Source organism: Takifugu rubripes, chromosome 17 (genome assembly GCF_901000725.2).
Source record: "Takifugu rubripes chromosome 17, fTakRub1.2, whole genome shotgun sequence".
NCBI lineage: Eukaryota > Metazoa > Chordata > Actinopteri > Tetraodontiformes > Tetraodontidae > Takifugu > Takifugu rubripes.
Genome location: NC_042301.1, coordinates 16,079,467 through 16,106,889, shown reverse-complemented (window position 1 = coordinate 16,106,889; position 27,423 = coordinate 16,079,467). Strand labels below are relative to the sequence as shown.

General features: G+C 47.7%; 2 protein-coding genes and 1 non-coding gene across 8 annotated transcripts in view; all 3 read right to left on the bottom strand.

Annotated features, from left to right (window-relative positions):
* The window catches only part of rgs12b (regulator of G protein signaling 12b), a 28,387-nt gene extending 25,736 nt beyond the window's left edge, over positions 1-2,651 (bottom strand). For 2 of the 4 annotated variants that reach the window (XM_011612985.2, XM_029850726.1), the window contains exons 1-2: positions 2,501-2,651; positions 88-1,383 (exon numbers count right to left, since the gene is read on the bottom strand). In XM_011612985.2, the coding sequence (XP_011611287.2) occupies positions 88-1,140 (1,053 nt within the window). In that variant the 5' untranslated portion in view covers positions 1,141-1,383; positions 2,501-2,651. Of the gene's footprint in view, positions 1-87; positions 1,384-1,669; positions 1,960-1,994; positions 2,082-2,500 lie in introns of those variants that run through there. The other 2 variants (XM_029850725.1, XM_029850724.1) reach the window with 2 other exon arrangements.
* A 1,288-nt stretch (positions 2,652-3,939) lies between these two features.
* Positions 3,940-27,109, bottom strand: htt (huntingtin). Of its 3 annotated transcripts, none has more exons than XM_029850765.1 (67): positions 26,711-27,109; positions 26,090-26,173; positions 25,832-25,952; positions 25,647-25,706; positions 25,364-25,443; positions 25,122-25,260; positions 24,750-24,891; positions 24,490-24,668; positions 24,170-24,374; positions 23,899-23,946; positions 23,301-23,378; positions 22,841-23,223; positions 21,443-21,569; positions 21,255-21,370; positions 21,050-21,161; positions 20,513-20,650; positions 20,197-20,355; positions 20,017-20,114; positions 19,804-19,943; positions 19,537-19,600; positions 19,352-19,452; positions 19,095-19,241; positions 18,846-18,966; positions 18,574-18,713; positions 18,300-18,481; positions 17,999-18,222; positions 17,342-17,468; positions 17,134-17,258; positions 16,934-17,044; positions 16,764-16,841; positions 16,284-16,507; positions 16,104-16,182; positions 15,861-16,022; positions 15,714-15,769; positions 15,470-15,618; positions 15,236-15,372; positions 15,051-15,167; positions 14,802-14,924; positions 14,337-14,596; positions 14,114-14,256; positions 13,763-13,982; positions 13,533-13,671; positions 13,229-13,408; positions 12,859-13,035; positions 12,601-12,677; positions 12,264-12,399; positions 12,055-12,177; positions 11,701-11,908; positions 11,489-11,634; positions 11,238-11,415; positions 11,046-11,150; positions 10,759-10,943; positions 10,563-10,689; positions 10,352-10,455; positions 10,069-10,223; positions 9,843-9,982; positions 9,679-9,764; positions 9,174-9,304; positions 8,966-9,098; positions 8,727-8,882; positions 8,460-8,650; positions 8,256-8,370; positions 7,921-8,134; positions 6,790-7,009; positions 6,517-6,679; positions 5,826-5,986; positions 3,940-5,670 (listed from the first exon to the last, which is right to left on the bottom strand). In XM_029850765.1, exons 1-67 carry the CDS (start codon positions 26,806-26,808, stop codon positions 5,457-5,459), a joined length of 9,561 nt encoding a protein of 3,186 aa, XP_029706625.1. In that variant the 5' UTR covers positions 26,809-27,109; the 3' UTR covers positions 3,940-5,456. The 3 variants fall into 3 exon arrangements, with proteins under 3 accessions (XP_029706625.1, XP_029706626.1, XP_011611289.1); XM_029850766.1 differs by having other exon boundaries at positions 6,790-6,898; XM_011612987.2 differs by lacking the exon at positions 23,899-23,946.
* LOC115253401 (small Cajal body-specific RNA 14) lies at positions 16,611-16,740 on the bottom strand. Its single transcript, XR_003891732.1, has one exon.
* Positions 27,110-27,423: the final 314 nt, after the last annotated feature.

Genomic DNA, 27,423 nt, shown 5'->3' with positions numbered 1-27,423 from the left:
GGCTAGAATCAGATGAGCAGATAAACTTTCCACACACAGAATCATCGCATTTCCTTATTTAAAGTTTGTTTAAAGTTGGAACTGCACCTTCATAAGGACCAGCGAATGGATCTTCTGTTCGGCCCGGAGGCGTCTCATGCTGCATCTGATGGCTTGTAAGCTGTCATTCTCCAAGCTGGTGCCGGTGGAGGCCAGCTCGATGGACCCCAGGTACCCGACGATCATGCCCACGGTGAGGATGCCCTCGCCGGACTCCAGCATCAGGTCGCCTCCATCTCCCACGTCCACGTCCTGCTCCTCGCGCTGGTGAAGGTGGAGGTGATGGAAATCGGCGTCGAGGAAGACCGAGTCATCGTTGAGAACCTGAGCCATCTCTTCCTCGGAGAGCAGGTTGGGGTTGCTCTGGGATCGGGAGGCCTTCCGATACGGAGTGAAATCCGGCTCCGACGGCGGCCGTGGCTTTGATGTTGCGCTGATCCCGGGACGGTCCTTGTCTGAGCTGCTGGAGGAGTGGCTGGAGTTCTCGAAGATCATGTTGAAAATGCCTCCCGACTGCAGCTCCGCCACGACCTTCTCCGCCCTGTCGATGCCCAGCTGCTTCGGGTCCAGCTTGGGTTTGTACCAAGCTCCGCGCCCCCCACCGCCCGACCTGCTGTTGTTGTTGTTATTGACGCCGTTATCGTAGAAAGGGTCCAACTCCTCCTCACTGGAGCAAGAATCCAGGTACGACGCTGCCTTGGCGGTGCTGCCGTTGTGGCGGCTGCCAGCAGAGCGCTGGTGATGATGATGGTGGCGCCTGTGACGTTCGCCCTCAGCTATGACGAGCTTCAACACGCCAGAACAGCGTCCGATCAGCTTCACCACGTCCTCGTGGGACGCCTTGGAGACGTTGATGTCGTTGACAGACAGGATGCAGTCGCCCGAGTGCAGGCCGACGTAGTCTGCAGGGCTCCCTTTCAGAATGCAGCTGAGGACACACGGACTTTGTCCCGAGAGCGTAAAACCGTATCCCGTCCTCCCTCTCGCTACCTCCACCGCCCGGATACGCCCCTGCTGGTGACAGGCGGGCGGAGGTGGATGCTGGTGCACGTTTCCACCGCACGGGCGTCTCCTGGATGATGTTTCCAGCTGCCTGAACATCGCGGCGGGTAAATTCCTCTTGTCCGTGGATTCGCTACCTTTAGGTTTTCCTCGCAGTTCCTTTCAAACTCTGGAGGCTTCCGCCAACCCCTCTTTCCATCTACTCTGGTGTCAGGACTTCTGTGAGTAGTGGTTCTAAATGCAGCAGCGAGGTGAAAGGTATGGCCTTAAATCTGGCATAGCTGTGCTACTGAAGTGTTCCCATGCTGGTGTCAGTCCTGGACTCTGCACTGGCCCGGGTACCTGCGACAGAACAAGACACCTCAGTGTGTGGAGGCATGAAAGGCCTTCTGACACCTTTCAGACCATGTGAAACATTGCATTCTGACCTTTAAAATCCACCAAATTCCCAAGGGAAGTGAATCCCTACAGTTGGGATGTGTCAGAATGCCTCCCAGACGTTAGAATACAATAAATATGTAATTTGTGTGGAGTTAAAGTGCCATTTTAATTTTCAGAGGCAATCATATCCAATGGCAGATTGATGGTCATTATAACCAGGTAAATAAGGAACAGAACACAGTCGCACCTGTGGTGGGCGGAGTCTGCCCAGCTGTCAATCAAGCGGAGGTTTTAACACACCTGACAAGCATGCAGGTGCCGGGAAAATTATTCTTACCTAGTCTACAAAATTTGGTGTGAAGGTCAAGGTTATATTCATTTTTCGTTGACAATGAGCGTAAATTTAAAAAAAAAATCTTTTGCATGCACTTTAGATGTAAAGAATATAAAGTTAGCTTGGTTAGCTGTAGTTAGGCGTTGTAAATGTCGACACATTAGTCCTTGCAAAAGTGTTCGATGTTGGGAAAACCTAATAACTTTTCAAGTACGTGCTTATCACGTTTCGTACATACGTGTTTTTGTCAATTAGTTAAAGTCAATCTAAAAAGTTTTCTTTTCGTGACTTGCTGTTCCGAACGCACACAAACTTGCTTGGCCTTTAGTCCCGCCCACAGATTTCCACTTCTTTGGAATGTCGGTTTATAACCATGACAACGGCGGTGTACACACACTGTGCTAACCCGTCATTGGTTTCGCGGGTTGTCAATCACAGCGCGAACAGTTATGCGGAGAAATTAACAAAAGTTAGTTTGAGAAATCACAGCTAAAAGTAAGAAGAGTATCTAATTCTACAGGTGTCCACGTTTTCTTTCAAGAGGCGATAAAGTTATCGGCAGTGTTATCGGAATCGGTGCATTTATCGATTAGTTTAGCCTTTATCGTGACGGTCTGAGTCGCCCGACGACAGCTGGCCACCATCCGCCTGAGTTGTAAAGCAGAAACAGCAAATGTGAAAGAGGATGCAGAGCTGATTTAACAGCGCTTCACTCAGCTGCAGCTAAGGGGGAAAGTGACTTACTTGTCGGTCTCTGCTGCAGCTTCCCGCTTGGTTTTCAATAGTTCAGTAGCCAGGGTTAGCTGGGTAAACTCAGGGGCCATGGGTAAACAATAGGAAAGGCTGCACCATCTGGCCAAGTAGCCTTAAGAGGAGGAGGAGGAGGACGGGATGAGAGGGAGGTGTGCTCACAGCGGGGGGAGGGAGGGACGGAGGGCTCCCCTCCACACAAGAACACAACCTTTAGAGACTATCTGCTCCTAAAGTCTGGTCCGCAGAGAGGAGAAGACACCATCGGTCAGCAGGATGCTCTTTCACGTTGTAGTCTTGGGACAGATGTAAAGCACAGATACTAAGAAGGCAGCAGATCAGCCATTCAAAACTAAAGATACATTTCACCACCCTTATAATATAACCCTTTTCTAAGCAGCACACTACTAAAGGGCGCTGCTCCATTCTCCTTCTCTGGGGGTGAGTGTTTACTGATTCAACACATGTGGTGGAAATGAGCCATCATTTGTAAAAGTTAATACCTGTGAGCTCATCATCATGAACCACATGGCCACTGCCCATTCTTATTACTCTCTAATCACAAACCTGCGCAATAAAGGTTGCCGGGGCAACGCGTTGCCTTTAGGGAGTTACAACCTGGCTGAGGAACAGGAAATTGTACAAATCGTGATAGGTTGGGGGTTGAAGACCTCGGAACCGCAGTTAAAATTTATACAACTGGCTTCAGACGCATCTGACATGGTTTGTTGTCTGATTTTGGCTCTTTTTGCTGGCCAGGCAACAGAATGGAAGTCAGTTCTGTGATGTTGGTTCAAACGGCGGTGGGTGGTTGGCAGGTCGCTCGCACGCCAACGTGTGATCACGCGGTCGAGGAGGAAGCCAGTGGAACGCCCTGTGAAAACACCTTTATTCCAGTTGTATCCGAGGCAGCACGGGTGATTCATATCACAAATATTTCACAGGACGGACGTCTTTTGAATCGTGTGGGATCGCCCTGACGACACGGCCCGGGAACTCTTCGCTGTCGACCTTTTAGGGGGCAGCAGAGACCTGGTGGATCCAGGGATTCCCACCTTCAGGGAACCTTGTCAGTCAATACCAACGGGGAGGAAGATTCTTGAAAGGAATCGTGTTTAATCAGCTGAGCGTGACCTTTGTCCCCTTCCTCCATGACCGTCTCCAAATGTTTTTGGTTAATCGCATTACCCCCTGCTGGGGGCCTCAGTCTTTCTCGCCTTATGTCTGAAAGCAGCATCAGAAAGGTTCTTAGGGAGACTTTATACCTCAAAATGGAATTTCACAGCTCTTTGAAAGGACTTTTAAAATCGGTGGGTACGTTTGAAACTCAAGATCCAAGGTGGCAACAGCATCACCATAGAAACCGCTGCTATTTATAACCGCGCGTTCTGTAGAATTCACTGCACGATCAAGAAACCACCCAAGAACTCCCGTTTAAGTGCCAAGTCTTTAATATTCTGCACAAAGACAAATGAAATATTTACCAACCTTTACAGTGACAAAACTAGATTTAAAGCTCAACACAAACATCCCACCTCAGCGTGGCGTCGCTATGCTACTCGACCTCGTCTGATTTGTCAAAGCTGCTGTTGGTTGCTAAGGTTACAAGGCTCCGTTCAATAGTCTTGCATGTGCGCACATGGCAACTGCAGCCACAGAAAGACGTAATGGACTAAGCAGTAATGCTAAGCATGCGTTCGATGTACAGGAAATATTCAGTTTTCATCTAAGGCAAGTGTATGTGCGAGTAACGATGCCCAGCACGCTGCCGGGCATTTCAGTGTCATGTCTTCATATAATACTATAGCTCTCTGTGTTTATATGCATGTTGTAAAGACAAAAGACATTTACCTGTCAATTTCAACATCTCGGCTTTACAGTTTGGATTTTCTCATGCACCATGGCTTTTCAAAGTACTTTACAATGACTCTTTCTTTACAAGATACAAAGATAACTGTGTAAGATGACTGCAAATTTACTGCAGTCTTATAGCAATACTCACATTTTACATCCTGAGAATTAAAAAAAACGTATCATCCTGGTGCACTTGAATGCTTTTTAAATGGGTGAAGTACATGAGCAATAAAACAAGGGCGTCTCTGCCTGCCAGTTTTAAAAACACAATTATTGCAATTCTTTTGTTTTTCCTGCCACCTTAAGTGTCACTAATGGCCCCTTCTCACTGAACCTTCTGCTGCTTTAGTCTCGTCCTTTGTCCACCAGCAAGGGACATTCACAGCGGATGGAGCTGAACTGGCCATCGGCTCATGTTTTGGAATAAAGTCAAAATGTTAGACACACAAATTCAGTCTGTTATGTGCAAGAATGAGGTTGCACAAGAGGTTCTCGTGTCCTCAAACACACCTGGCAACACGGATCTGTGGCTGCCACCATGGGTCCAAACCCCTTAAAGGATCGACTGTCACGTTTGGAAGAGGACCTAAAAAAACCTTCTAGTCTTTCAAAAACTCGAGGTATGCTGGAAATGATCAGGCTGGTCACAAAAGAACACACGTGCACTTTAAAGACCTGATATTCAGTTCACACTGAACAAACCTTACATCCTAATTTCATGAGTAGATATTAACTGAAGATTGTGGGTTGCTGCTGTTTGTTTTTGTACCTTAATAGTGAAGACTTCTCATTTTTGCTTCAGAACATTCAGACACGTTTGAGATCGGGTCTGAATGTTCTGAAGATGTTCCACTATCTTCTTGAGTGAACCACAGCTCCAACTGTATGAAATCAAATCTTTAAAAGGTTAAAATGATTCCGATTTACTCGTTTCCAGTGATTTCAGTAGATTTCCAAACTCTCAGTAGAAACGTGGGGAAAGGATGAAGTTAAAACTTCAACATTCTTCTCCCACTCTTCACTGCTCCATCACAGGTCACCACTCAAGTCTACTTTTGCCTTATGGTGCGTCACCTTCCGTCTCATCTGGTTTTCTTTAGAGCGATTTATCCTGATGGATCGACTGCAGACAAGCTAGCAGCTGGAAGTACGGACTGCCCGGCGAGGCCACGGTCTCGAAGACCGATTGGAAAGCCCTGCGGTCCAGCTCCTCGTCAATCTGGTGCCGGTAGAAATCCATGGCCACTAGACAGAAAAGGTTGACGTCCACAACATCGCTGGAACCCATGCGGCTGATCACGTGCGGCAGCCTGGTTCAGAACGGGGGAGTTAAGGAAGAGAAACGTCACATTTCAGGGTCATATCTCACCAAAACGACGGTGCCCTGCATCGTCATTTAGTCCTCCCACTGGTCCTTTATCTCCAGATATCTGCGATCAAACCCATCTTAGCCTCATAAGGATACAGAGCGGAGATCCACTGGGAGGTGGACGCAGAGACGAAGAAGCAGGAGAGGCTCCACATGGCCATGGCCACCGGGGTCCTCTGGGTGAAGTTGGACAGGGACAGCAGCACCCAGTCTCGCACCATAGAGGACTGGCCCGTGGCGTGGAGTGTCTGGAAAACCTGGGAGTGAGGCGGTCGGAGGGAAATGAGAGTGAAGACAACATGGATGGAAAACAGAGAGGCAGCAGATGACGAGTCTTTTACATTCAGGTCAAAGCGAGTTGGGTTCACTGTGCAGAATAATGAGGTAAAAGTGGGGCAGCGCCTTGGTTTCACAGTTCTAGTGAAGAATACAATTTTAACTGCTTGGATATGCAACAGAAAAGGAATGTTATGGGAAATGTTTGGGAAATTGACCAGAACTGTGCCTGATTTAATGTTACACTTGAAAAAGCAACACACACACACACACACACACACACACACACACACACAGGATTGAGCTTGGACAACAATTAAAAACAAGTCGAAGTTTCCGTGACAACGTGCGTAACTAGCAACTAACAACTGGGGCTGGACCTTCTCGGTACCCCTAATAAGGAGCAAACGCTCGGGACTTGAATAAACGGAAATTTACGGTTTGAAATTGTCTAAATTCCACAAAAAGAGAGTTGTGATTCAACACACACGGTTCCTGTTGTGCTGCTGACCTTGTAGACGACAGTAGCCATGAATTGTGGGTATGGTTGCTGATTAGACAGGAACTCTCCGATGACCTTGTTCATGATATCCTGTGGTGGGAAGAAGTCATCCAGAAACTGTGGTAGGATTCTGGCTACCACCCGCGCTTCACTGGGTAAACCTTTTCGGATTCTGCAAATGCGAAAAGAAAAAAATAAATTCGAGATGGGGAAACAATACTAGAGGTTAGTGTTCATTTACCATGGGCAGCAGAAAAACACCTGGATTAGAAAAGCATTTACCTGTCAAAGAGCACAGACACCCTCTCCATGGCAACGATTATGGACTCGCTGTCAGGGACCTGTGGGTCAGAGTGGGCGGAGCGAGCGGCAGGGCTGGCTTTCTCCTTGCCTGAGAACAAACCAACATGACCCGCCGTGACGCCCAGCGCCTCTGCTACAGCAGAGCCAGACTCAACCTGACCTCTAACCCCTGCCACATCTGAACCTGATGTAAGCACCGCTGAGGGGATCACAAGGAGGTGGAGAGTCAGCGGCACCAGTTGACCCGGTGGAGAGAGGTTAGATTGTGATCAGGGACACCAATATCACAAGATCAGAATTTAGTTGACCTGAAAATTTGTTAAATTCTGAGAGCTGCGTTTGCTGGGTTGACATTTGCCAGGCGTTCTACATCATCCTCTGGTCTAAATGGGCTGGAACTTGCTGTCCTGTACAGCAGCATTCCCCAACCTGTGGTCTACGCTGGATAAGTGCACAATGAAAAATCATCCACAAAATGGTTTATTTTTGTACGACCCTAAAAGCCGACACATTAATGTTTGACTTGCTTTTAATACCTCTGATGATAAAATGTATATTCATCCCTATAGGTTCAAAAACCACGTTATTCTCACAAGGTTGGAGAAAAGTGGTTGGGAAGTGCTGGTGTACAGAAGATAAATGGAGACGCAGAAAGTTACTGAACAGCTTCAGTTGCAAGAGCAGAGGATTACTGGCAAACGTGATGGCAAATCTAGAGCATATAGACGCACCATAACAGAGAGGGCTGACGTAGGGGTTAGAGGTAAGGGTCTACCGGACACACTTATTGTCCACGTGCATGCAGGAAGTAGGCGTTAAGTGAGTTAGTGCTGTACACACATTGAATACAGGTCAAGTGTGAAAACCTGTGATATTAGCCACTTTTTAAAGTCATGAAACGATTATGCATCAAGCTCAAGCATAACACCAACACATGCACGTGGCCCCTTTCTTTGTTTTAGCACTTTATAATTGCTACAAGTTATTTGGAAGTGGTGGAAGCAGTGGGGAGACTATTGGATGTTACGGTGTCGCTACAGTCGGGTTTACACAAGAGGTCCCTGTCGCTGGGATGCATTTGCAGTGGTTTTTAGCTCGAGCAGTTCTTACCCGTGTACATGCAGGTTAGCATGAGGCCCAGGGCAGCCATGGCCCTGTGTGGCGATGGCATGTTCACTCTGTCCACACTGAGTTTGACCAGCGCTTCCCCGTCAACACGAGACAACTGCTCCGACAGGAGGAGGCGCTCGAGCCCACGGAGGACGCAGTGATATATGATGGAGGGTGTGGAGTCCTCACTGGCCGACACCATCACGCCGCAGAGCTAAACCACGGAGAGACACAGCAGAGAGGACGGATTTACCAGGACAGGACAGGACAAGGACCGTTTGTTCGTCGGGCTTTGGCGACATCGTTCCTCCCGCCCTTCTGAACAGAATATTGACCTGTATGATTCCCGCCATGAACTCGGTCCCCACATCCAGGGGGTAGTTCTCCATCATGTAGAAGGCCACCGCGCACATTACCAACACATGCTGCTGGTTATGCAGATTCACACAACTGCAAGATAGGAGCAGAAAAAGATACTTGAGCGTTTGGTTTTAACCCACAAACCGTGTTTCCCTTAAATAAGGCAAAAGCATACTCACTGAGCTATAGCCCTCAGGTTGGACAGCAGGTACTCGGAGACCGTGGGGATGAGCTGTTTGGCCGTGTCGTCCAGCAGGTCACACTCCAACACATACAACACTCCATGGAGAGCCCCCATGCGGCTGGGCAGGTGGGTGCTCCGCAGCGTTGTCTCCAAGAGCCGGCACACAGGCTCTGCTATTGCTTTGTCCTGGGGATGGATATTCACATGTTGAAATGGTGTAAAACTAGATGAGGGTTGGGGGTTAAGTGATGAACCCAATCACCATTCCCAGCACGGCGGCAGCTTTGCAGATGGCGGGGACCAGGTACTGATTGAGGATCTCGTCCTCTGGCGGGTGGAGTTTCTGCAGTTCCATTAATGTGGAGAACATCATATCAAACTGGTTCCTCTCTGTGAACAGGTCCGACACTGCCAGCAGCTATAGAGGGGGACAGGAGAACCACCAGGGTCAATGTCAAAGGTGGAGGACAGAAGCATGACGAATGTTTGCAGCTCACGCACCGATCGAACGACTTCACTGATGAGTATGGTTGGGGTCTTCCTGTTACTGGGGGAGCCTGGGATGACCCACTGGCTGTAGAGCTCCAGAAGAAACTGGGAGCAAGAATGAATGTCCACACCTGCACGATGCTTCCTGGAAATAGATTTGATCTATTTACACTTATGTTACATGACCAATTTAAAGTACAAATGGCCGAATTTATCTGACCTTGAGTTGATGGGCGATAATGGTGGAGAGGTGGGGGCTGGAGGGTCTGCTTCATCGTCTTCATCTTCACCCCACTCTTCTTCTCTCAGTGGGGTTATGTTGTTACCAAGCCACACTGAGTGAATAGAGACCTTGACAAGGAGAAAAAGGGGGAGATATCATGAGGATTTGAGTTGAGGGTGATAAGGCGTTCAGGTTTTTTTTAGTATGCTTCCACCAAGGCTTCCATTGGAAAAACCTACTGACAGAAATCTCAGCTTCTTCACCTGTGTGGTTTTTAGCTTGGAGGCAATTCAGAGAGTTGTGTTACTCAGTCATTATTCATTCATTAATTCACTTCCAGTCTTTGAACTACAAAAGCCTGTTGCAGGAATGGCATCACTTTAAAGACCTAAAATAAACTGAAGCTGCCCTTAATGGTGGCAAACAGGTCACCTGGTTGACTGAAAACTACGTTTAAACTCTTGAAACAGTCATTTACATTATGGTGCAGTTCATTTCCTACCTGCCCCAGCTTGTAGTCCATGTTGCCCAGCTCCCTCTCGGTGTTGATCTGAAGCAGCAGCTTCTCGTGGCTTATCAACGTGCCTGCTGTAACCATAATAGTTACACGTGAATGTAACATTAGGAGTTACTGCCACATGCAGCAGTTGTAGAATTTTGTGTTACCAGGTGAGGCTGCCGACAATGAGGGCACAGGGTCCCAAGCGTGGTATGGGTGGTACGTATGGACGTTGTCCCTCTTTGACACAAGAGCCTGAATCTCCCTCTCCACCTCTCCCCTGATCACTGCAAGCTTCCTCCCAAACCTGAGCGGGGATGCAAATACAACATCATCTAAATGTCCTCAGCGCCCCTAATGAGCATCCTGTAAAACGGATAGCTTCTTAACGACCGTGTTTCCAGGGCCTTGAGGCTCTTGTTACGGGGCTGCTGTTCCAGACAGCTGACTGCAGGGTTGCCAGCAGTGGGCAGGGTCATGGCACTCAGCACCAGGCTGGTGATGGCCTGCACTGCCAACACGTTCAGCTGGGTACGCTCAAGGTCCTCCTAGTGACGAGGAGGATAAACAAAACATTAAAGCAGGGAGAAGATCACGGAAACATGCACACAACGTAATTCTGCATGAAAGCCCCGGGTGTGAGAAACACCTGCGGATGCAAAAGAAATGTGGTTACCTCCTGCTGTGTCTCCTCCTCCTGGTCCATAGTGATGGGTTGGGTGACCAGCACCCCCAATAAAGTGGCCCAGGTCTCCTCAAACTGAGTCCTATTGCTCCAGCCTAAATATCATTCAAAACAGATCCCAGTAAGCTCTGGTAAGCCATAATGGGGGACAGTCCTACATAAAATAAAGAAATAAAGAAGAAAAACATTGACTAATGTGTACCCAAAGTGTTAATCCGGTACAGGAACTCTCTGAAAACATCTTTTTCTTGCAGGAAGTCCACAGGTATCTCAGGCAGGGTGGTGCCAAACTCTCCTCCTGGCTGAGGGGACCAGCCCAGTTTCCAGACCTGCACAGAAAGCTTTAATAAACCAATGGAACTATCCACAAATTCAAGGCATGCTGTCAATAAACTGACCAGTGGAGGCACGCGAGTATGGCTGTTGACCAGAGGCAGTCGGGACAGACTGATGATGATATTGCGTAAAGTCGGTGTGAGGAAAGCAGGGAAAGCAGTGTTTCTATGGTGGCCCAGGGAAAGGACGCTCTGAAGACCTTCCACCAGTTCTGCCATGATCTCACAGGCTTGCCACTCTAAAGTGTCTGCAATTGGTAATGTTTCCCATAAAACCCACCATTAAAAAAACATTATACATCTCAAACGAATGTGTAATTTCATTCACCAGAAATCTCCAAACTACTCACGGTTGTCATGGACAGAGTCAACTTGGTCTTCATCATCAGAGTGCCGCAGCGCTTTGGTCTTTTTCCTCTCTGGATGCAGAAGCTGGTCACCAGGACTTACAGCCACTGAGTGGAGAAGTTCAATGAGCATATTGTAAAAACCAAATCCAACATCTGATCACATGCACTCAGACTCCCTGATGTTCTCCTCACCTGCCAAAATGATGTGATGTAAGCAGTAGATGAGGGAGCAGGTATGCGTGTTGTACTCTGGGGTGGACAGTTTGTTCCAGACACAAGGTTGCTGCAGGGCCAAACACAGACATGACAGAGCCCACTGCAGGTCCACGCTCAGGGGCAACTGGTCCTGGAGTAGATGCCACACAACCACCTAGGCCATAACAGATACAGAGGCGGTGAAACCAACAAGTCATGACCGACATGTTTAAGATCTGAAAATGTACCTCAGTGGCAGCGCAGGTAAAAGTAGTGATGAGATGTTCTTTATCAGAGGGGATGCGCAGAGAGGAAGGCAGCTGCTTGACAGTCAGCAGGTACTGGGACAGAGCTCGACATAGTGACAGAACCCTGGAGTAGAAACCTGGATCACCTGAAAAAGCCCTCAGACAATGTTACTGTCCCATCCAGCTTCCCCTGAAGGTTTTGAGTGACTCACCATACACCTCAGCTAGCTGCTTCCAGTGTGACTGTGGATGGGAGGTTGGAATAAAGGAGTGGTGCGGAACAGGGAGTAATCCGGTGGCCCCAGCAAGCTGTTCTAGGGTCACTTGTAAAGCCGTTTCCAACAAGAGGGAGCCCTGACCCCGTAGCAACCGCTGCACACCCAAACTCAGGCATGGACATAGGAGACTTAGGTTGAATTCCTGCTGATATCAAGGCAAGTTTAACCAACACATTTCAGCAGCAACGCAATTGAAAGTGCTATAGATTAGGACAACAAAATACAGCTACATGGTTAGAAAAGCTACAAAATGAAAGCTTTTAAAATGTTAGAGTGCTAAAAACTGACCTTGCAACTCATGACGCTCAAGAGGTCAGCAGGAGGTAGTTTGGTTAAAAGTTCTGTTGTCTCCAACAGGGAAACATCTCCATGGAGACAACACTGGGACTTTACCAGGGCCACATACCACTCCTATGAAAGTAAATCCCCCCAAAAGATGTTTTCATATTTTCAAACAGGAGAGAAAATGCAAACGCCACAGCGCATTAATCCTTCACCTTATCTGCAATGACCAGCTCAGGGGCGGGTGGGGGATCACCATCCAGGGGGTGTGATGTCACAGGTGTTGAGGGGCTGCTGGTGTCAGATACTGTGGCTCTGAACCGGTCCAGAAGAGAGTAGAACCTCTGATGCCTATGAAAAGACAATTGCATAGAAAGAGATCAACAAAAAGCAGTATTTTCTTCAAAACTTACCATCTTGCACAATTGTCAATATTATCGACCCGGGGACGACTGGTCAAGACGCACCATAATTATATTTGAATCAATGTTTCGATTTTTCCGGGTTGCGTTTACAGCACGTTGATGTTTGACACAGGCAATAAGTCATTACCTCTGAGCAAGACCACTGGTCTGGAGATACTCCTGGATCCTATGCAGTTCCTCCAAAGGCAGCTGAGCAACACTATTCTGCAAGGGACAGAAAACATGTTCAAATGATGAATTCCAAACAAGTACACACACTGGATATTTTGCATGTAAAATACATTTTAAATAGTCCTGTAGCGACTGCAACACTGTGCGAACCACCCATTTGTATGACAAACTAATCATTACGAATATTACTCCAAAAGCAAGAAAAAGCTTGTACCTGTAATGTCTCTGCTAGCAGCATCTCCACCCTGCGACACGCCAGCGTATCCACCATGCGAGCCAAAACCCTAAACGGTGTGCTGAGGAGCTTATCCACGTACAGCATCAGCAGCGAGCCCGACTGACTTAGGTGGATGCCTTCCAAACACTGCAGTGTCTTTTTCAGCATTGTAGGCTGAGGATGAGAAACAATAAAGGTTTCCCACTTAGTCGCAACAAGCAGTTTATAAAATGCTGTAGTGTTTCCAATCGTGGGTTTCTTGGGAACAGCACAATCTTATGAGCAATGTGTCAGAGGACGGACCTAAAGTAACATTTTTAACAACTTGTGTAAACATTCACAGCATGAACTGAGAAGATAATCTCACCGAATTAAGGTTGTCACAGCGGGACTGAATGGCCTGGATGAAGAGGCCGCTGGCGGCAGAGTTGCGGTGAACTGCACTGATGAAATCCTGCACCGGAGGCTCATGGGAAAGGTCAATGAGGTCCCGAACATGGTTGACAATCAGCCAGGTCAGATGCTCTGAGTCGTGGAGGTTCTGACACTAAAGAAATAGCATAATTACACCTTTAAATACGGTACGCAGGGTTACCTAATCAGTGTTTAATGAACTATTCTCAATAATGGATTGGTGTATTAGCATAGACTAGTTTACTTAAAGGTCTTACCACATAGTCACAGAAAAGAATGAGGGCTCCCCTGCGTACAATCTCTCTATTAATCATGGCTAGCCGCGTCTCAGGCTTCTCCTCTCCTTCTCCTGAGGAATGAGGACTCAGCAGCTTCGTACACGAGAGGCTGTGTCCCCTGACGGAAGGTAACAGTAATTATCATATGATGGAGATCCGTACTGTAAAAAGGTTAACCAAATGATGTTAAGGTTAATGTGAACACTTACTTAGGCGTCTGGTGTACCTCAGTCCACCAGGAGTAGTTGGTGTAGTCAATGATGAGGAGGACCTGGCACCACAGCAGCACCAAGGAGGGGTGGGTGGTGATCAGGCAATGCACCATGCTGTTCAGCCCCTCTAAGGGGTAGAACTCTATCCCAGAATGTCCACTTCCACTTTCGCCCTTCAAAAGACGGCTGGCTGCAACAGTGATTCTGCGAAACATCCCTGAAGGGGGAAGAGCAAACCTGTGTTGTTCGACTCAAAAAGGGATACAGTACAAAGGAATGACCACCTGAGTCGATAGGCTAAGTTATTACAGTTGTGGTTTATTTATTGAAATAAATACTTTGACTCACCACTTTTGAATACATGAATAAGACACATGAGAAGGGTGCCCAGCTGTTGGCAGTAGAAGGTGTGTTGTTGCTCCGTAATGTCAACTTTGACATGTCTGGAAGAGATGTCATCCAACAGGACTCCTACCAGCTGGATCAGGAATCTATAACATAGCGATGGATAAAAGGGGACTCAATTCTTACATCAGAAGGCTCCTTAAGGACAAAGCAGCCCCACACCCACCTGGCAAAGGTTTCCTCAGGAAGGGATTTTTGGGCCTCGCCGTTGGGCTCCTGGTTCTGCTGCCCGTCACCTGCAGGTTGATCACTCGGTGAGAGGTTTGGCTGCTGAAGGCGCTTTATTGTGTGGCAGGAGAGGAGATGTGGGGAGAGGGACAGCTCATGGATCCGGGACAGGACAATGTCCTCAGTGGACTGAGACACAAGCACTCTGAGGACTGCCAAAATACCCGACACCCACAACTGTACTGTAGCTACAGATGCCTGAGGGGAGGAAAAGCAATACTGGCTCAATGTTCAAAGTCCGTTATAATCATTTAATGTTCAGAAAGATGCATTGTCTTGTTTATATTTTGTTCATCAGAACAATCTATGCACATGCAAGTGTTAAAATAGATTTCTAATAGACACACTGTGTTATTCAAAGGATTCTGGACTAATGCACATCAAGGTCAACGAGGGCTCTCACCATGGTAACTGGGGTTGTGAACATACTCTTTAACAACATGTCTACAGGTCTGAGAGAAGAAGGAGCTACAGTCTCAAACAGAGTGTTCAACACTCCCAATGCCTCTGGAGAGTCCAGGTGCATCTGGAAAGAAACAAACACACGTTTTCTTCCTGCGTGCGCGACCTTTCTGAGCAACAGCGTGATCTGAATTCATAAAACAATCAAAAAGTCAAGGCTAATCAACATATAGCAAGTGCAATTTCCTACCTGTTGCTTAGCAATCATCGGCAGTATGACATCGGCTATTTGCCGGGACAGTCGCTTCCACTTATCCTCATTCTCTTTGTGACATTGCTGTAGTACAAGAATGAACATCTCCAACACCTACAGGACATGGGGAATGTTTTTAATGGGAGAGTGCAGTGTGGAAGAGACTTTCTTTCTGATAATACCTGATGGTACTGCACAAGTCGGAGCAGCATGGAAACGACCACCTCTTTTTGCGTTTCCAGCTCTTTGCCTGCATCTGCTTTGTTGGAGCCTCTCAACACAAACAGATCATGAACTATGGGCTGCAGAGCAGGGATGGCTTTGAGGGAAAGTGAAAATGATTAATTTCTTAACCACAGACACTGTGTATCCATGTAATGCTTACGTTCGATGGATGCTGTCAATCATCTTCTTACCGTGAGTAACAGCTTTCCTGCCACTTGCCATGATGCCGTCACAAAGCTGAATGATCTTTGGGATGCTGATAATTTGCTTGGAGTGGTAACGCTCATATGACAGGAGCACCAAGAAGAAGAAGATGTTGGGAATGATTGCTTCGGAATCTCTGTGCGGGTACCAAAATGATTAGAGTCAGACGATGGCGCCAGCTAATGAATCTTGAAAAGTCCCAAGAGACATGGTGAACATGTCGAGACTTGCCTGAACTGTCCCACTTCGATGTACTCGAACTGCTTGAGGACGAAACCGATGAACACCTGGAAAAGGAAATAACTTCTGAGTAGGATGCGTACGTTCCCCAAACTGAGACCCAGTTCCAGTGTAACATTGTGAGAAAGGAATCTGCACCTGGTCAGAATCAAGCAGGCAGTAGTTGACTCGGAGCTGCACCAGTTGTGCCAGCAGGTCCAGCACTTGTCTCTGCAGGGCCACAGATGTGCTGGTAGTGTACTGCTTCAAAGCTTTAATGACCAGCGGCTCAAACAGGCGTATGTGGTTGTGGATGGCATTCTGGAAAAGAGATTTACTTACTAAACTTACAATTAATTAGAAGGTTTAGGTTTCAACGAAGGTTATAAAATAAAAGCTTACCTTGTCTCCTCTATGGCGTGCTGCGTTAGCAATGTTGGACCTCAGTTGGTTTGAAGTTTTCTGCATTACATCAAACCACCTACGAGAACAGCGTCATTAAAAATTAGGACTCCATAGTTGAATCTGGACACTGGATCACTGTACGGTCGCCTAGCAACCCTGTGCGTTGCTGCAGCTTACCCAGAAGTATCCTGCTCATGTTCAGCCTGCACCATGTTGCGAAGACTAGCATCAGCAAGAGCCTGAGTGAAGTGAGTGTACGGGGCCATGAAGCAGTAGTGGTAGAGGCCTGGCCGCAGGCTGGACGACCCGAGACGAAGGGCTTTGCCCTGCGAACGGCTGGGCCCGCTCAGAAAACCCTCATACTGGGAGGCCAGATTGGTACCAAACAGGGTCTTCAACAGCTGAGAAACAAGTACCCATAGATCAGCACGATAATGTGTCATTGACAAAAGCAAAGGACAGCAATACACTTTTACAGTCCTGTTATTGAATGTGTGTAAATATGATGTATGGAACCATCGCACAGGGAACCCAATGACTTTACAGGCCCTGTCGGCAGGAACCAGCCTCACTCTGTGTGGAGTGGCACCAGTTGCAGCACACTGCTCAGTGCTGGAACTACAAAGACTGCCACACAACTACAACTACACAACTGACCTGCTGCACACACACAGTAGCCATGGTCGGTTCTCTGGAGAAACAGGACTTGAGGTAGCCCAAGATTTCCTCCACACACTATCAAAACATGTAACACAATTAATTGCATGTGCCGCTTATATTTATGTAGTTAACACAAAGAGTAGGAGTTCCCCAACCACCCCCCTGACCTTGTTGATATCATTTAGCGTGGCCAACTCAAGGAGCTGCGAGAGGACGTCGAGAGCGGCGCGCAGGAAGCTGCCAAACTTCTCCTGGTTACTGTGGAGGTCTAGCATCACCTAGAGATGATCCACAATCATCATCCATCTCAAACAACCATCTTCTCTGCCGACACTGAAAGCAGTTTAAAATAGATGTACAGGTGAACCTTAAAGTTGGCGTGTGTGGCTTTGAGGACATCATACAGCTTGAGGTAGGGGGGCAGGTGGTAGAAGCTGCCAAGGGTGGTAGATTTATGCACTGCTGTTGATCCTGTGCTTTCTGTTGGCCTACCTAGTAGCAAAAATATCAAACTTGTCATCAAAAGATTTTACAGGGATTTAACGTATTGGTGTAGTGTTTGGGTGTAGACATACCTGTGTTGGCCTCATTGCCTTTTTTGGGGCTTAAAGGGGCAGAGCTGGAATCAACCGCATCCTTGTCTTTGCCCTTTCTGCGGATGGGACTGAGTGAGGGGGTGTTTGTGAGGGATGGGAGGGTGGCCTAAAATGTATGGCAGCACAGAACAAAGTCAAAACAATGTACGGTTCACAGTTGGTTAAATGTAATTATTGCCACATTAGGAGCAGGTAAAATCTAACTAGGACCACTCTAGACTTACAACACTCCCCTTAACATTTAATCTGAACCACGTCGAAATCTAAAGAGGTTTTTGCATAACCCCTGTATATAGGACACATACCAAATCATCATCACTCGTTAAGAAACAGATCAGGTTGGACAGTTAATGGGTAAGAAAACATTGCCTAGCATCTTTGCTATATGCTTCATCATTGTCTAAATGCGAGCAGCATAAAGTCATGTCAAACACTGAGGCTTTCGAGTGACCAGACAGCAGTTCGTTCTCTCCAGTTTGACTACAGCAATGCTGCCATGTCCATTTTCAAATGATCACAAATTGACTCTTATTTCTTCCATTGCCTTTCCATCGATCTAACAAGTCTTTCCTCCCAACTACTCCACTCAGCAGTCGTCGGGGTGGCGTGCTGACAGATGGAAAAGAACCGAGTTACCTTAACTGGTGGCCCAGGTGGTGTGTCATCTAGCACATGGGCACAAATGTTGAGGACCTTCAGAAGGTGGGAAAATAGCTGCTCAACCATTGCCACAAATGCACGATCCGACAAGGCTGCCCAGGGTTCCTCCATTTTATGGGTGCCCCCACTAGTGTTAGTGCTGCTGCTGCTGCTGTCATCTTCCCCGGCCCAGGGATTCCGCAGGCATTTAGGAGCTACGGCTGAAATTATGATAACAGTTTACAGCCACATCTCATTGGGGAAACACTGACATTTTAAAAATGTGTTAACTGCCCACCAGCAAGCAGATTGCCACAAAGCAAAAGTGCATCCTGGTGCGCAGAGAGATCCAGTGGAAACCAGGCAGAGGAGAGTAATGACAGCACCATATTAGCCGTCCCCACGGTCAGCGTCCTCCGCTCAGGATCTACAGCAGAGGATGTTGTAGAAGAGGCCGGAGTGCTGCCTGACTGAGACACACTGCAGAGAAAGAGGATCAAAAATACATACATCAGAAAACCAATACACTTCTATAATGACAAGTTTAAAATAAAAAAAGGGGGTCCGCAAACCTGAGTGTCCTGCCCCTGCTGCGACCGACACGGGAAGAAAAACTGCTCTGGGAGCTTATGTGGCCACAGTGCCAGCCTGTGGTCCACGTGCAGATTGGAAAATGTACAGCCAGGAGGCACAAGGCTTCACAGCAGCCAAACTACAGACGGAGACAACATGTAAAACACAGTCACACACAGCAGGTTTGCCTGGAGACGGTCTGGTGCAGATCCAACAGTCTGTGTGAATATTTCCTGTCACAACAAGTCAAAAACATTGTTGGAGAACTCACAGTGAGAGCTCTGGAGGTAGATGAGGTGAAAGCATGGGAGACGGCAGTGACGACTCTGGACAAGTTGTTCTCCACTGTGACATCGGCCACGTTGTTGGAAAGGTTGAAGCCTCTGTATGTCCTGGTCAAAGAGAGAAATGTTAGAAGGTTTAGAACATTTGTGAAACGTTTCCAACCTCCTACTATAGCAACTTCAAATATATTGAGTACCACATAAATGTGACAACCCCCCCCCCCCCGTGATTGTACCTTGTGATTGTACTGACTGTCAACTGCGAGGGAGGTTGTGTTTCATGCATCAGCAGCTGCAGGTAAACAGAACTCTGGTCCCGTGCAATAGCTACGACCGGGTCTGCCTGCCCCTGGTCACAATCAAAGAACAACCTGGAGACGAGCCTGGCGAAGGCCCGCGGGTACGGAAGCGCGTTCGCATGGAAACACAGAGAAACGCTGTTAATCCAAACTCCTGCATCCGTGACCAGGAGAACGGCACCGAAAACTCGTACCTGCTGACGGCAGAAGCTGCCACGTGACGAACTCTGGGGTCATCGTCTCCCAACAGCTGGATGACAACGTCGTTTAGGACTCGTTCCTGCAGCCGTAGTCGCTACACGGAGCATCGAATTCAGGAGTGGTTTGAATAACACAAAGTCTTTCAGTGTGATATAAGGAGGAGTAGTTGGAAAATTACCCCAGTGTAATGATGCTCCCCCTTGTGCAGAGCTTCACTTTTTCTCTCCAGAAAATTAACTAAACTGAAGGGAAGGAAATGGGAAATATTAACTCAAATTCGAGAAAGCCAAAATGAAAAAGCCGATGATCAAATCTATTCCGTGCACGTGTGTGCACTGCAGCCTGAGACCAGTTACCAAGTCTTGAAATAAAACAAGACGTAACCCTGACAACGTCGAAAGCACAATTAAACGTGCATATTGATGTGAATTCCATTGATCATTACCGGAAATCCATCTCGGCCAACGTTTCCAGGAGCTCCGTCCGAACAAGCCAGTAGGAAGAGTCCTTGAGCGCGAACAGGTCCACCACCAGCCGCAGGCCGAGCTCGCTCAGCGTGCTGCCACACAGCGACATGATGCAGTGCTGGAAGAAGCCGTTCAAAAGGTCAGACCCTCCCACAGACGCAGGTGAGCTCGTTGGCTCGGATCTACCTTACCCTCACTGCAGAACAAGCCATTTTGCAGGTAACTGAGGATTCATCTTTCAGGGCTTTCTGTAACAAAGGCACCAAGTCCACCAGGGACAGAGGATTGCCTGAAGAGGGAGGAGAAAAGAATCAGCCATGAAGGCCTTTCACTACGGAGACAAAGCTCCTTGTGCATCCACACCTGCTGACCTGTTTTACTCTGCACGCTGGCCAGCCAGCTGTGGATGTTGTAGCGCATTTTACTGAGTGCCGCCTGGATGATGGCTGCACACAAAATGGCCGTGGCTCCTCTGATTTGAGGGTCTCCGTGGTCAATAAAGCCTAGAACGTCACTGATGTACTGTTGCTCTGCAAGGGACCAGAAGTTGAAGTTACTGATGTTTCTGGAGCAGCAGTTCAGCCAATGTAGGAACATACCTGCCTATATTACATCTTTTACTACATGCTGATTTTCTATACATACATAGTCTTGTTTCCAAACTATGGAGCTCTATGCTGCTCCTACCTTCAGCGCGGAGGCCGTCCAGCGGCTCCAGATACAGGGAATTGAAGAAAGCTTCCGGGTGTAAAGCTGCTGCCGCTCCGACGCAGCTGACTGCCAGGGCCTTCACGCTCACGCGCACGTCCCTGTCCGGGGTTAACCCTTGCATGGAGAAGAACGCCAGAGATCAGAGAAGGTTGTAAAATAAACTAACCAAACACATCTTTTTTTAACGCAGAATTTCCTTTGCTTGGTAAAAAAGTTTGGCTTTAACAAGCTCTAAGTATCAAGGTGGAAATATGAAAATATCCATTTTTGTTTTGTATATTTCAGGACTCTGTTCGATTGTGTGATGATTATTGGCCATCGTTGAATTTAAATGATAGTAGACATTTACAAAGAACAAACAGTGGAACGCACTATGGAACCATTTAACATTATTTGATAAGGTTGTGGCAATTATCTGGAACTATGTCAGACTTTCAACAAACAAACAACTATACATATATATATATATGGTGTATATATATGGTATATTTTGACTGGTGTGCCAAGTCGCACCATTCTTCTGTCCTGTCAGCAGGAAGGATGCCGACAGAAGCCGTACACAGTGCACCACTGGCTCCGCCCCCCTGTCGGTGTAATGTCCAATGGCACCCTTAATCCGCGACATCTACAGCAACAAAAACCAGGAAGGACGGTGAAATACCGGTTGTATTTGTGTTTTCTTCCTTTGTGGTAAAAAACACATATATGCTGGTCGTACCTTGTTGTCGGGTTCAGGTTCAGGAGGTTCGTCTTTGGGTATGAAACGATCCACGCTGCTGTCCGAACCCTGTCTGTTGTGACCTCTACTTTCAAACAGGTGAGGCTTACTCAGAGCTGCAACAGAAACGAGGATCAGCAGAGGACACGAAGCCTGGCCAACCGGCCCGTTACGCTGCTGAAACATACCCAGTGCCGAGCGCAGGAACGGGTCTGGGGGGTCTTCTTGAGAGGAAGTCGCCGTCCCTTCGTCTTCTTCGTCTTGCAGTGTTCCGATCTGCATCCCAGAATACTGGCTCTCGCTGCCATCGAGAACCTGGTGCAGAAAGAAAGGCCAACTTCTTTAGAATGGATCCAAATACACAAACCAAACCTTGCAATCAAAAAAAGGAAATGCAAGTGCATGCATAACATACATCTAGAATCAATCGGTACTGATTTAAGTTTGCTGGGTTGGGGACAGCATAACTCCAAACATCCCAAAAATAATAATAAAACAAAACCTTAAACATTCATAACATGCTTGGATCATTACATCTTACAAACTAATGAGGCATCAGAGAAAGCACAGGGGGGAGGTGTCCACAGGCCGAGCCTTAACACAAGCTGAATCCTATCAGATCTGGTCATTTTCTGTCTGGTAGGCAGTGAGAATTTCATGGTACACGAGGTACACACACATTTCTAGGTTGGGTTCTTTTCAGTGCACAGGAAAACAGTTTTAAGGAAAGCTAAGACTTCCTGTTTAGCCACTAGGGAACCCTTGCACATTCTCCAAAGGGAAGCAAATCTGGAGGATTCATTCGAAAGGTCGTCCCATCCCATTTTTGAGAGGCAATTGCTCAAACGAGGAAGAGAAAATGGGATCGAACCAGAGGCAGGAGCAGCGTTGCACAGAACCGATGCTCTGCAGAGGTTGTTGGGGTGGGGGTGGGGGAGGGGACGGGGGGGCGAACATAAAGAGAAAAGCTCCCGAACAAGCATGGGGATCCTGTGGCTGCTCCGGGCCACTCGGCTGACCTTGTCGCTAGTGCTAGAGGAGGAGGTGGCGAAAAGGGAGGAAGAAGAGGAGGTGAAGGAGAAAGAAGAGGACGACGAAGCAGTGTAGTCGCTCTCCGTGGGATCGGGACCCTCGGTGGAAGCTGGCGACGGTGGGGGCAACTCAATCACCTGTGGCGGTGGAGTGCACGACTGCAGGGGTGTGAGGAAAAGGACGGGGGGGTAGAACTGTTAGAAGAAATGTTTGATATGAGCGGGAACAGCGTCCGAGCCCAGCCCCCCACGTTCTCATGCTTTCTTTTAGAACACTTTTAGAACGTAACCCACGGTTACGGTCTGCCTGGGGTTTGCCGACAAACAGAATCCATTTAAGCGATTTGTGGTTGGCGGCTACATGATTGTAGATTTGTTCACTAGGCTACAACACAGGGGTAAACAGAGGGGGTTTTAGGCCTTGAGGTTTAGCATGAATCAGCCAAAACTTGGCCAATGTCACCTTTGGGATGGCACAAAGCAACAAAACGTGGGATGTGATCCCTAATTACTTAGTTAACGACCAAGCAATCCAAATTGCACAACCAGACTGACCAGTTCTGCCACATCTGAAGGCGTCACAGCCGAGTCTGGTCCTTCTGTCGTGGTCTGGGAGGAGTCACTGGGTGGGAGAGAATGATCGTAAGCTCCACTTCCTCCTACGGGCCGTCCTTCCTGCGCTGGATTTTCAGGCGTGGCGTCTTCGACCGTTTCTGGAGTGATGTTGGCCCCACAGCTGGAGCTCCGACTGAGCATGTCCTCCTCGTCATTGGGAGACTCGGGAGTGTCTGAAGCGGACGCCCCACCTCCCCTGCCTCCCTGCTCCGACGAGGCACTGAGGTCCACGGAATCGCCGGGCTGTATGGTATGTTGGGATGACCGGGGCTGCTGGGTGATTATGTCCACCTGTGCAGCCGAGGAGTTGTCTGCACCAACGGCTGAAGAATCAAGCAAACAGCGTTTTGATGCTAAAGCACAAATGAACGACCCAGAAATATTTAAGATTTATTCCAACCTGTGAAATAACCAGTTGTGACGTCTGTTTTTTCTGGATCATCCTCCAACGCATCTTCCTCACCAGAGAGCATTTTACCTGGAAACAGCAGCTTTCATGTTACTGAAACAGCAGTCTCGCCCCTAACTGAGAATATTTCAAAAGTCTATTAAATTAAATGCTAAGACAATCAAGAAAGAAACTGGAAAATATTCCTACTCCCACCACAGTAATGCTGGGATCAGACTACACAAATTTAGCCGCTTTGGACCCGACAGACCTGTCGCAGAGAGCGGTTCAAAGGCGCTGTCGGATCTCAGACATAATGAAAGATTGGCGATCTGGTGTCGAGGACGACGTGAAAAGTTTGGCGTGTGAGAATTGTTTTGCTTTTTCTGCCGAGTGGAACATGTCCTACAATGTGTTCCTAGGCAACACGCATCATCACACGCGTCATCTCTCGGCAACAGCAGTGATGAATGGAAAATACTTGTAGCGAGGCAACTCACTGGTACAAGACACACAAACTGGTGACAGGCCGACCGCCATGAACGAGAAAAAAACATTGTGCAGTCTGATCCAGGCATAAGAGTCCCAGGGGAAGGTACAGGTAAGTCACCTCTATGTTTCCTATGAAGGAGTGGACTGCAGGTAGACCCTCCCCCAGCTGCAAATGGCATGAAACAGGAAGAAGAGACAAGAGGGGAAAGAGAAAAGCTTAAAAAGGCTTAATCGGGGACAGTATTAATCGGGAGACAGGGAACATGTTAGCAGGCAACAAAAATAGCTAATGACCAAGACTAGAAGGAAATAAGCGGACAGCAGCGGGAGACCCCCCCCCAGAAGCGTGAATGTGTTAGAGCTGAAGCGCACGCTTGTGTTGACAGTACCGATGAGCTCCAGGATGCTGCCAGAACGGGCACGGCTCTCGATGTCCTGGCGAAACACGCTGGCGTGTTGGATGCTGCCGGCAGTGATGAGCACGTGCAAAAGCTCCGGCGGCGGCGTCCTTAACGTCTGCTGGAGGAGTTCCAGAGCTGCCGTGACAACGTTGTGGTCCCAGTGCTGCGTGTAGTGTAGCGTCAGCTCATACACCTGTAGACAAAAAAACAGGAGTCAACAGTCTGGAGAGAATGGAACAGGCTGATGTGTGACCCGAGGGACGTCCCTGCAGGGTCAGGAAAGAGAAGAAGAAGAAGCAGAACAGAACCTGGAGCAACTGTTCGGGAGCCGGCTGCACATCGGCCTCCTTCTGCATGACGCCAAAGCTTCCTTTCAGGCTGATGGTGTTGACTTGCTGCTGCAGCAGAGGCATCAGGTAGCGGAGGGTTAGCAGCACGCCCAGAATCAGGTGGCTGTGGTGCTCCTCGTCTACCGGAACCAGTAGACCTGGAATCCAGCAGATTGGTGGCGTGTGACCTCGAGCCTTTCTGAAAGGGTAACGTGTGAAGGTGCTGGAGTGTGTCCCACCGAGCAGCACGTTAAGGAGCCAGGTGTAGAAGTAGCTGGTGCGTCTGGAGTGTTGGCACACGCTGACCGCTGAGCTCGCCGCCGTCCGTCTGATGGTCGGCGAGCTGGACTTCAGGTTGGCCACAAATGACTTCAACAGCATCTAGAAGAAACACGATTGTTCCCCGATGAAAACAAACCTGCAGGATTTGTGAATTTACTCACGTTTAATGAATGGTGACGCTAATATACGACTGTTATCTCGAACTCTACTGTAGCAGAACTGAACAAAAATACTCAATAAACCACTCCTGACTTTTCTCATTTGTCATCTTAATACATAAACGAGAAGCTGGTTTCTCCGCTGGTTTTCTCTCTGCCTTGTACGGATACCTTGATCTCTCCATCGTTAGCAAAGTGTCCCAGAGCAGCCATGATCTTGGGCATGGCGGCGGCCAGCGTCTCCTGGATGGTCTCCTCCTGCCGTTTGGTAATTCTGGTGAGGCACGGGAGCAGGTTGACCAGGTAGGGTCTGGGTCACAGGTGTCATCGGGGGCGTTGGGAAGCAAACATAGCAAATTAGAAAAGGGACATTTAAAGAGCGGTGCTGCTCAACCATCGCTGATCTTGTTTACCTGCACTTCTGTGGTCGGATCAGGTGGGCCAGCTCAGCAAACCTCCACAAGGCTGCCCTCAGACTCCGGGAGGCACCATTCTTCAAACACATTTATCACTTTAAGGACGGCACTCACTACACAACAGGTGCTTTTTCTAGATGGCTCGGGTCAGTACAAACCTTCTAAAAATGGCAAATTTCCCATAAATGACACAGCAACTTTACAATGTTTCTGTATTTACATGTAAATAAAACCAGACCAATAACAGTTACAAAACATGCGTCCAGACATCTTTCCTTACCTTTTTAATTTCTTTATACAGCTCAAGCTGCAGTCGAGGCAGATTGGAATCCATCAGGGCCTGAAGATAGAAATTAAGAGATAATAAACAGAGGGAAGGGACCATTGAACTGAAACTATGCAGAAGACTTTAGATTTAAAAAGGTCTAATTGAACATGACTGTGAGGGCGCAAAGTCCTGCTCACTTTAATGATTCTGTTCAGGCACTCGTCAGCTACCATCCGGACGTCTGATTCACTGTCGTCACTGCAGAGCAGGAACATCTCCATGGCGATGCCGAGCAGTTTCTGAAATTCTGGAGATGTTCTGCTCACCAGGGGATACGAGAAGAGCAACAAAAGATTGTTTCACATATACATATACATACTCAATACAACCAAATAGTGAGTACAGTTTTCCTTTGTGGTTACTATATTTACTGTTAGCTCATCTTAAATTCCCACCTCAGAGACTGAGCCACTATGTTTTCACATATTGTCAGGCAGTGCGACACCCTGTCCTTCTTCGTGGTAGCCTGTTCCTTTTTTCTGTCAAAATGCAAAGGAGTGACAGGACAAACAGACGGACAGACGGGAAGAAACAGTCAGAGGGGCTCAACTTAAGCATTGTATAATTATCTGGAATAACCCAGAACAGAGAGAAGTGCAGACATGTGATGACATTTGACAATAGTGTGTGTGGCCTGAGCACCACGGGTCAATATTAGCATTGGAATCATAGTTTAATTTTTCTAATAGTGTCCCAGCTGAGCAGATTTCCAACAGAGTAGCTTAGAGTAGCTTTGTGGCTCTTAAGCAGCTGCCTTGCGACAGTTAAGGGACGACTTCAGTTCATCATTCAGATAGAATCTTACACTACAACCATTCCCAACTCACCGTTAGTGGCAAGTGGCAAACTTTATTACTAACATATAATAATGTTACAATGACCAGATAGCGAAATTAGCTCATATTAACACTTGGTAACCAGGGAGGCACTGGCGTTTACTGGCTAAGCTAACCGATTAGCATGACGACTGATAGCTTGCTGTGCAGCAGATCCTCGTTATGCAAATATCGACTTACTGTCTTTGGACGATTTCCTCGGCGGTTGGTGGTCCTTGTTGCTGCTGGAATGACTTCAAAGATTCGAAGGCCTTCATCAATTTCTCCATGGTGGCCATTTTAACAATTATCAGTCAGGTTGCTAGCTTGGCTAGCTAATATTTACTATGAGAGCCAAATAGCTAGCCCAGTAGGGACAAGCACGGCCAGCCAAGCGGTGGGTAGTGGGACGAGAGTGATAACACTGCTCGTGACAGCTACCGCACGCTTTCCACCCTTTTCCCGTAGAATATCCCTTATTCCTTCACAATTCTATTTGCGAACAGACAAAATCTTTGTGGATTATTTGCCATCTTTGATGCAGCGCTGCAGTCCCCGACAAATCAAACCAGGAAGTAGCGCTATGCGCGAGGTTGACAGAGCTGTGGCTCAAACTCAGTAGCCAATCAAAACGCGCCATTGTCTTGATTGACATGAGAACCGACCAATTGATGCCAGCTATGTTTCTTTTGTTGTTATCGTTTCTGTCACGGGACCACCAAGTTCCTGACGTCATCGTATCGGAAACAGTATTAATAATAAGAAATATGCATTTATACATTTAATTCTTCAACTTCTTGCCTTTACAATGGTCACCGCAATACAGAGCGTTTCTATTAAAGCTTTGTTTTAGAATGAGTATTAGTCATTATCTGCAAATTAGAAATATACAAATTTAATGTAGCAAAACTTTC

Coding starts and splice junctions, on each gene's coding strand:
- htt (XM_029850765.1), bottom strand. CDS start 26,808: ATGGCCACCATGGAGAAATTGATGAAGGCCTTCGAATCTTTGAAGTCA. Junction 21,371..21,442: donor GTTCCTGCGCTCGGCACTGG/GTATGTTTCAGC, acceptor TTTCTGTTGCAG/CTCTGAGTAAGCCTCACCTG. Junction 15,373..15,469: donor CAGGAAAGCTGTTACTCACG/GTAAGAAGATGA, acceptor TTTCCCTCAAAG/CCATCCCTGCTCTGCAGCCC.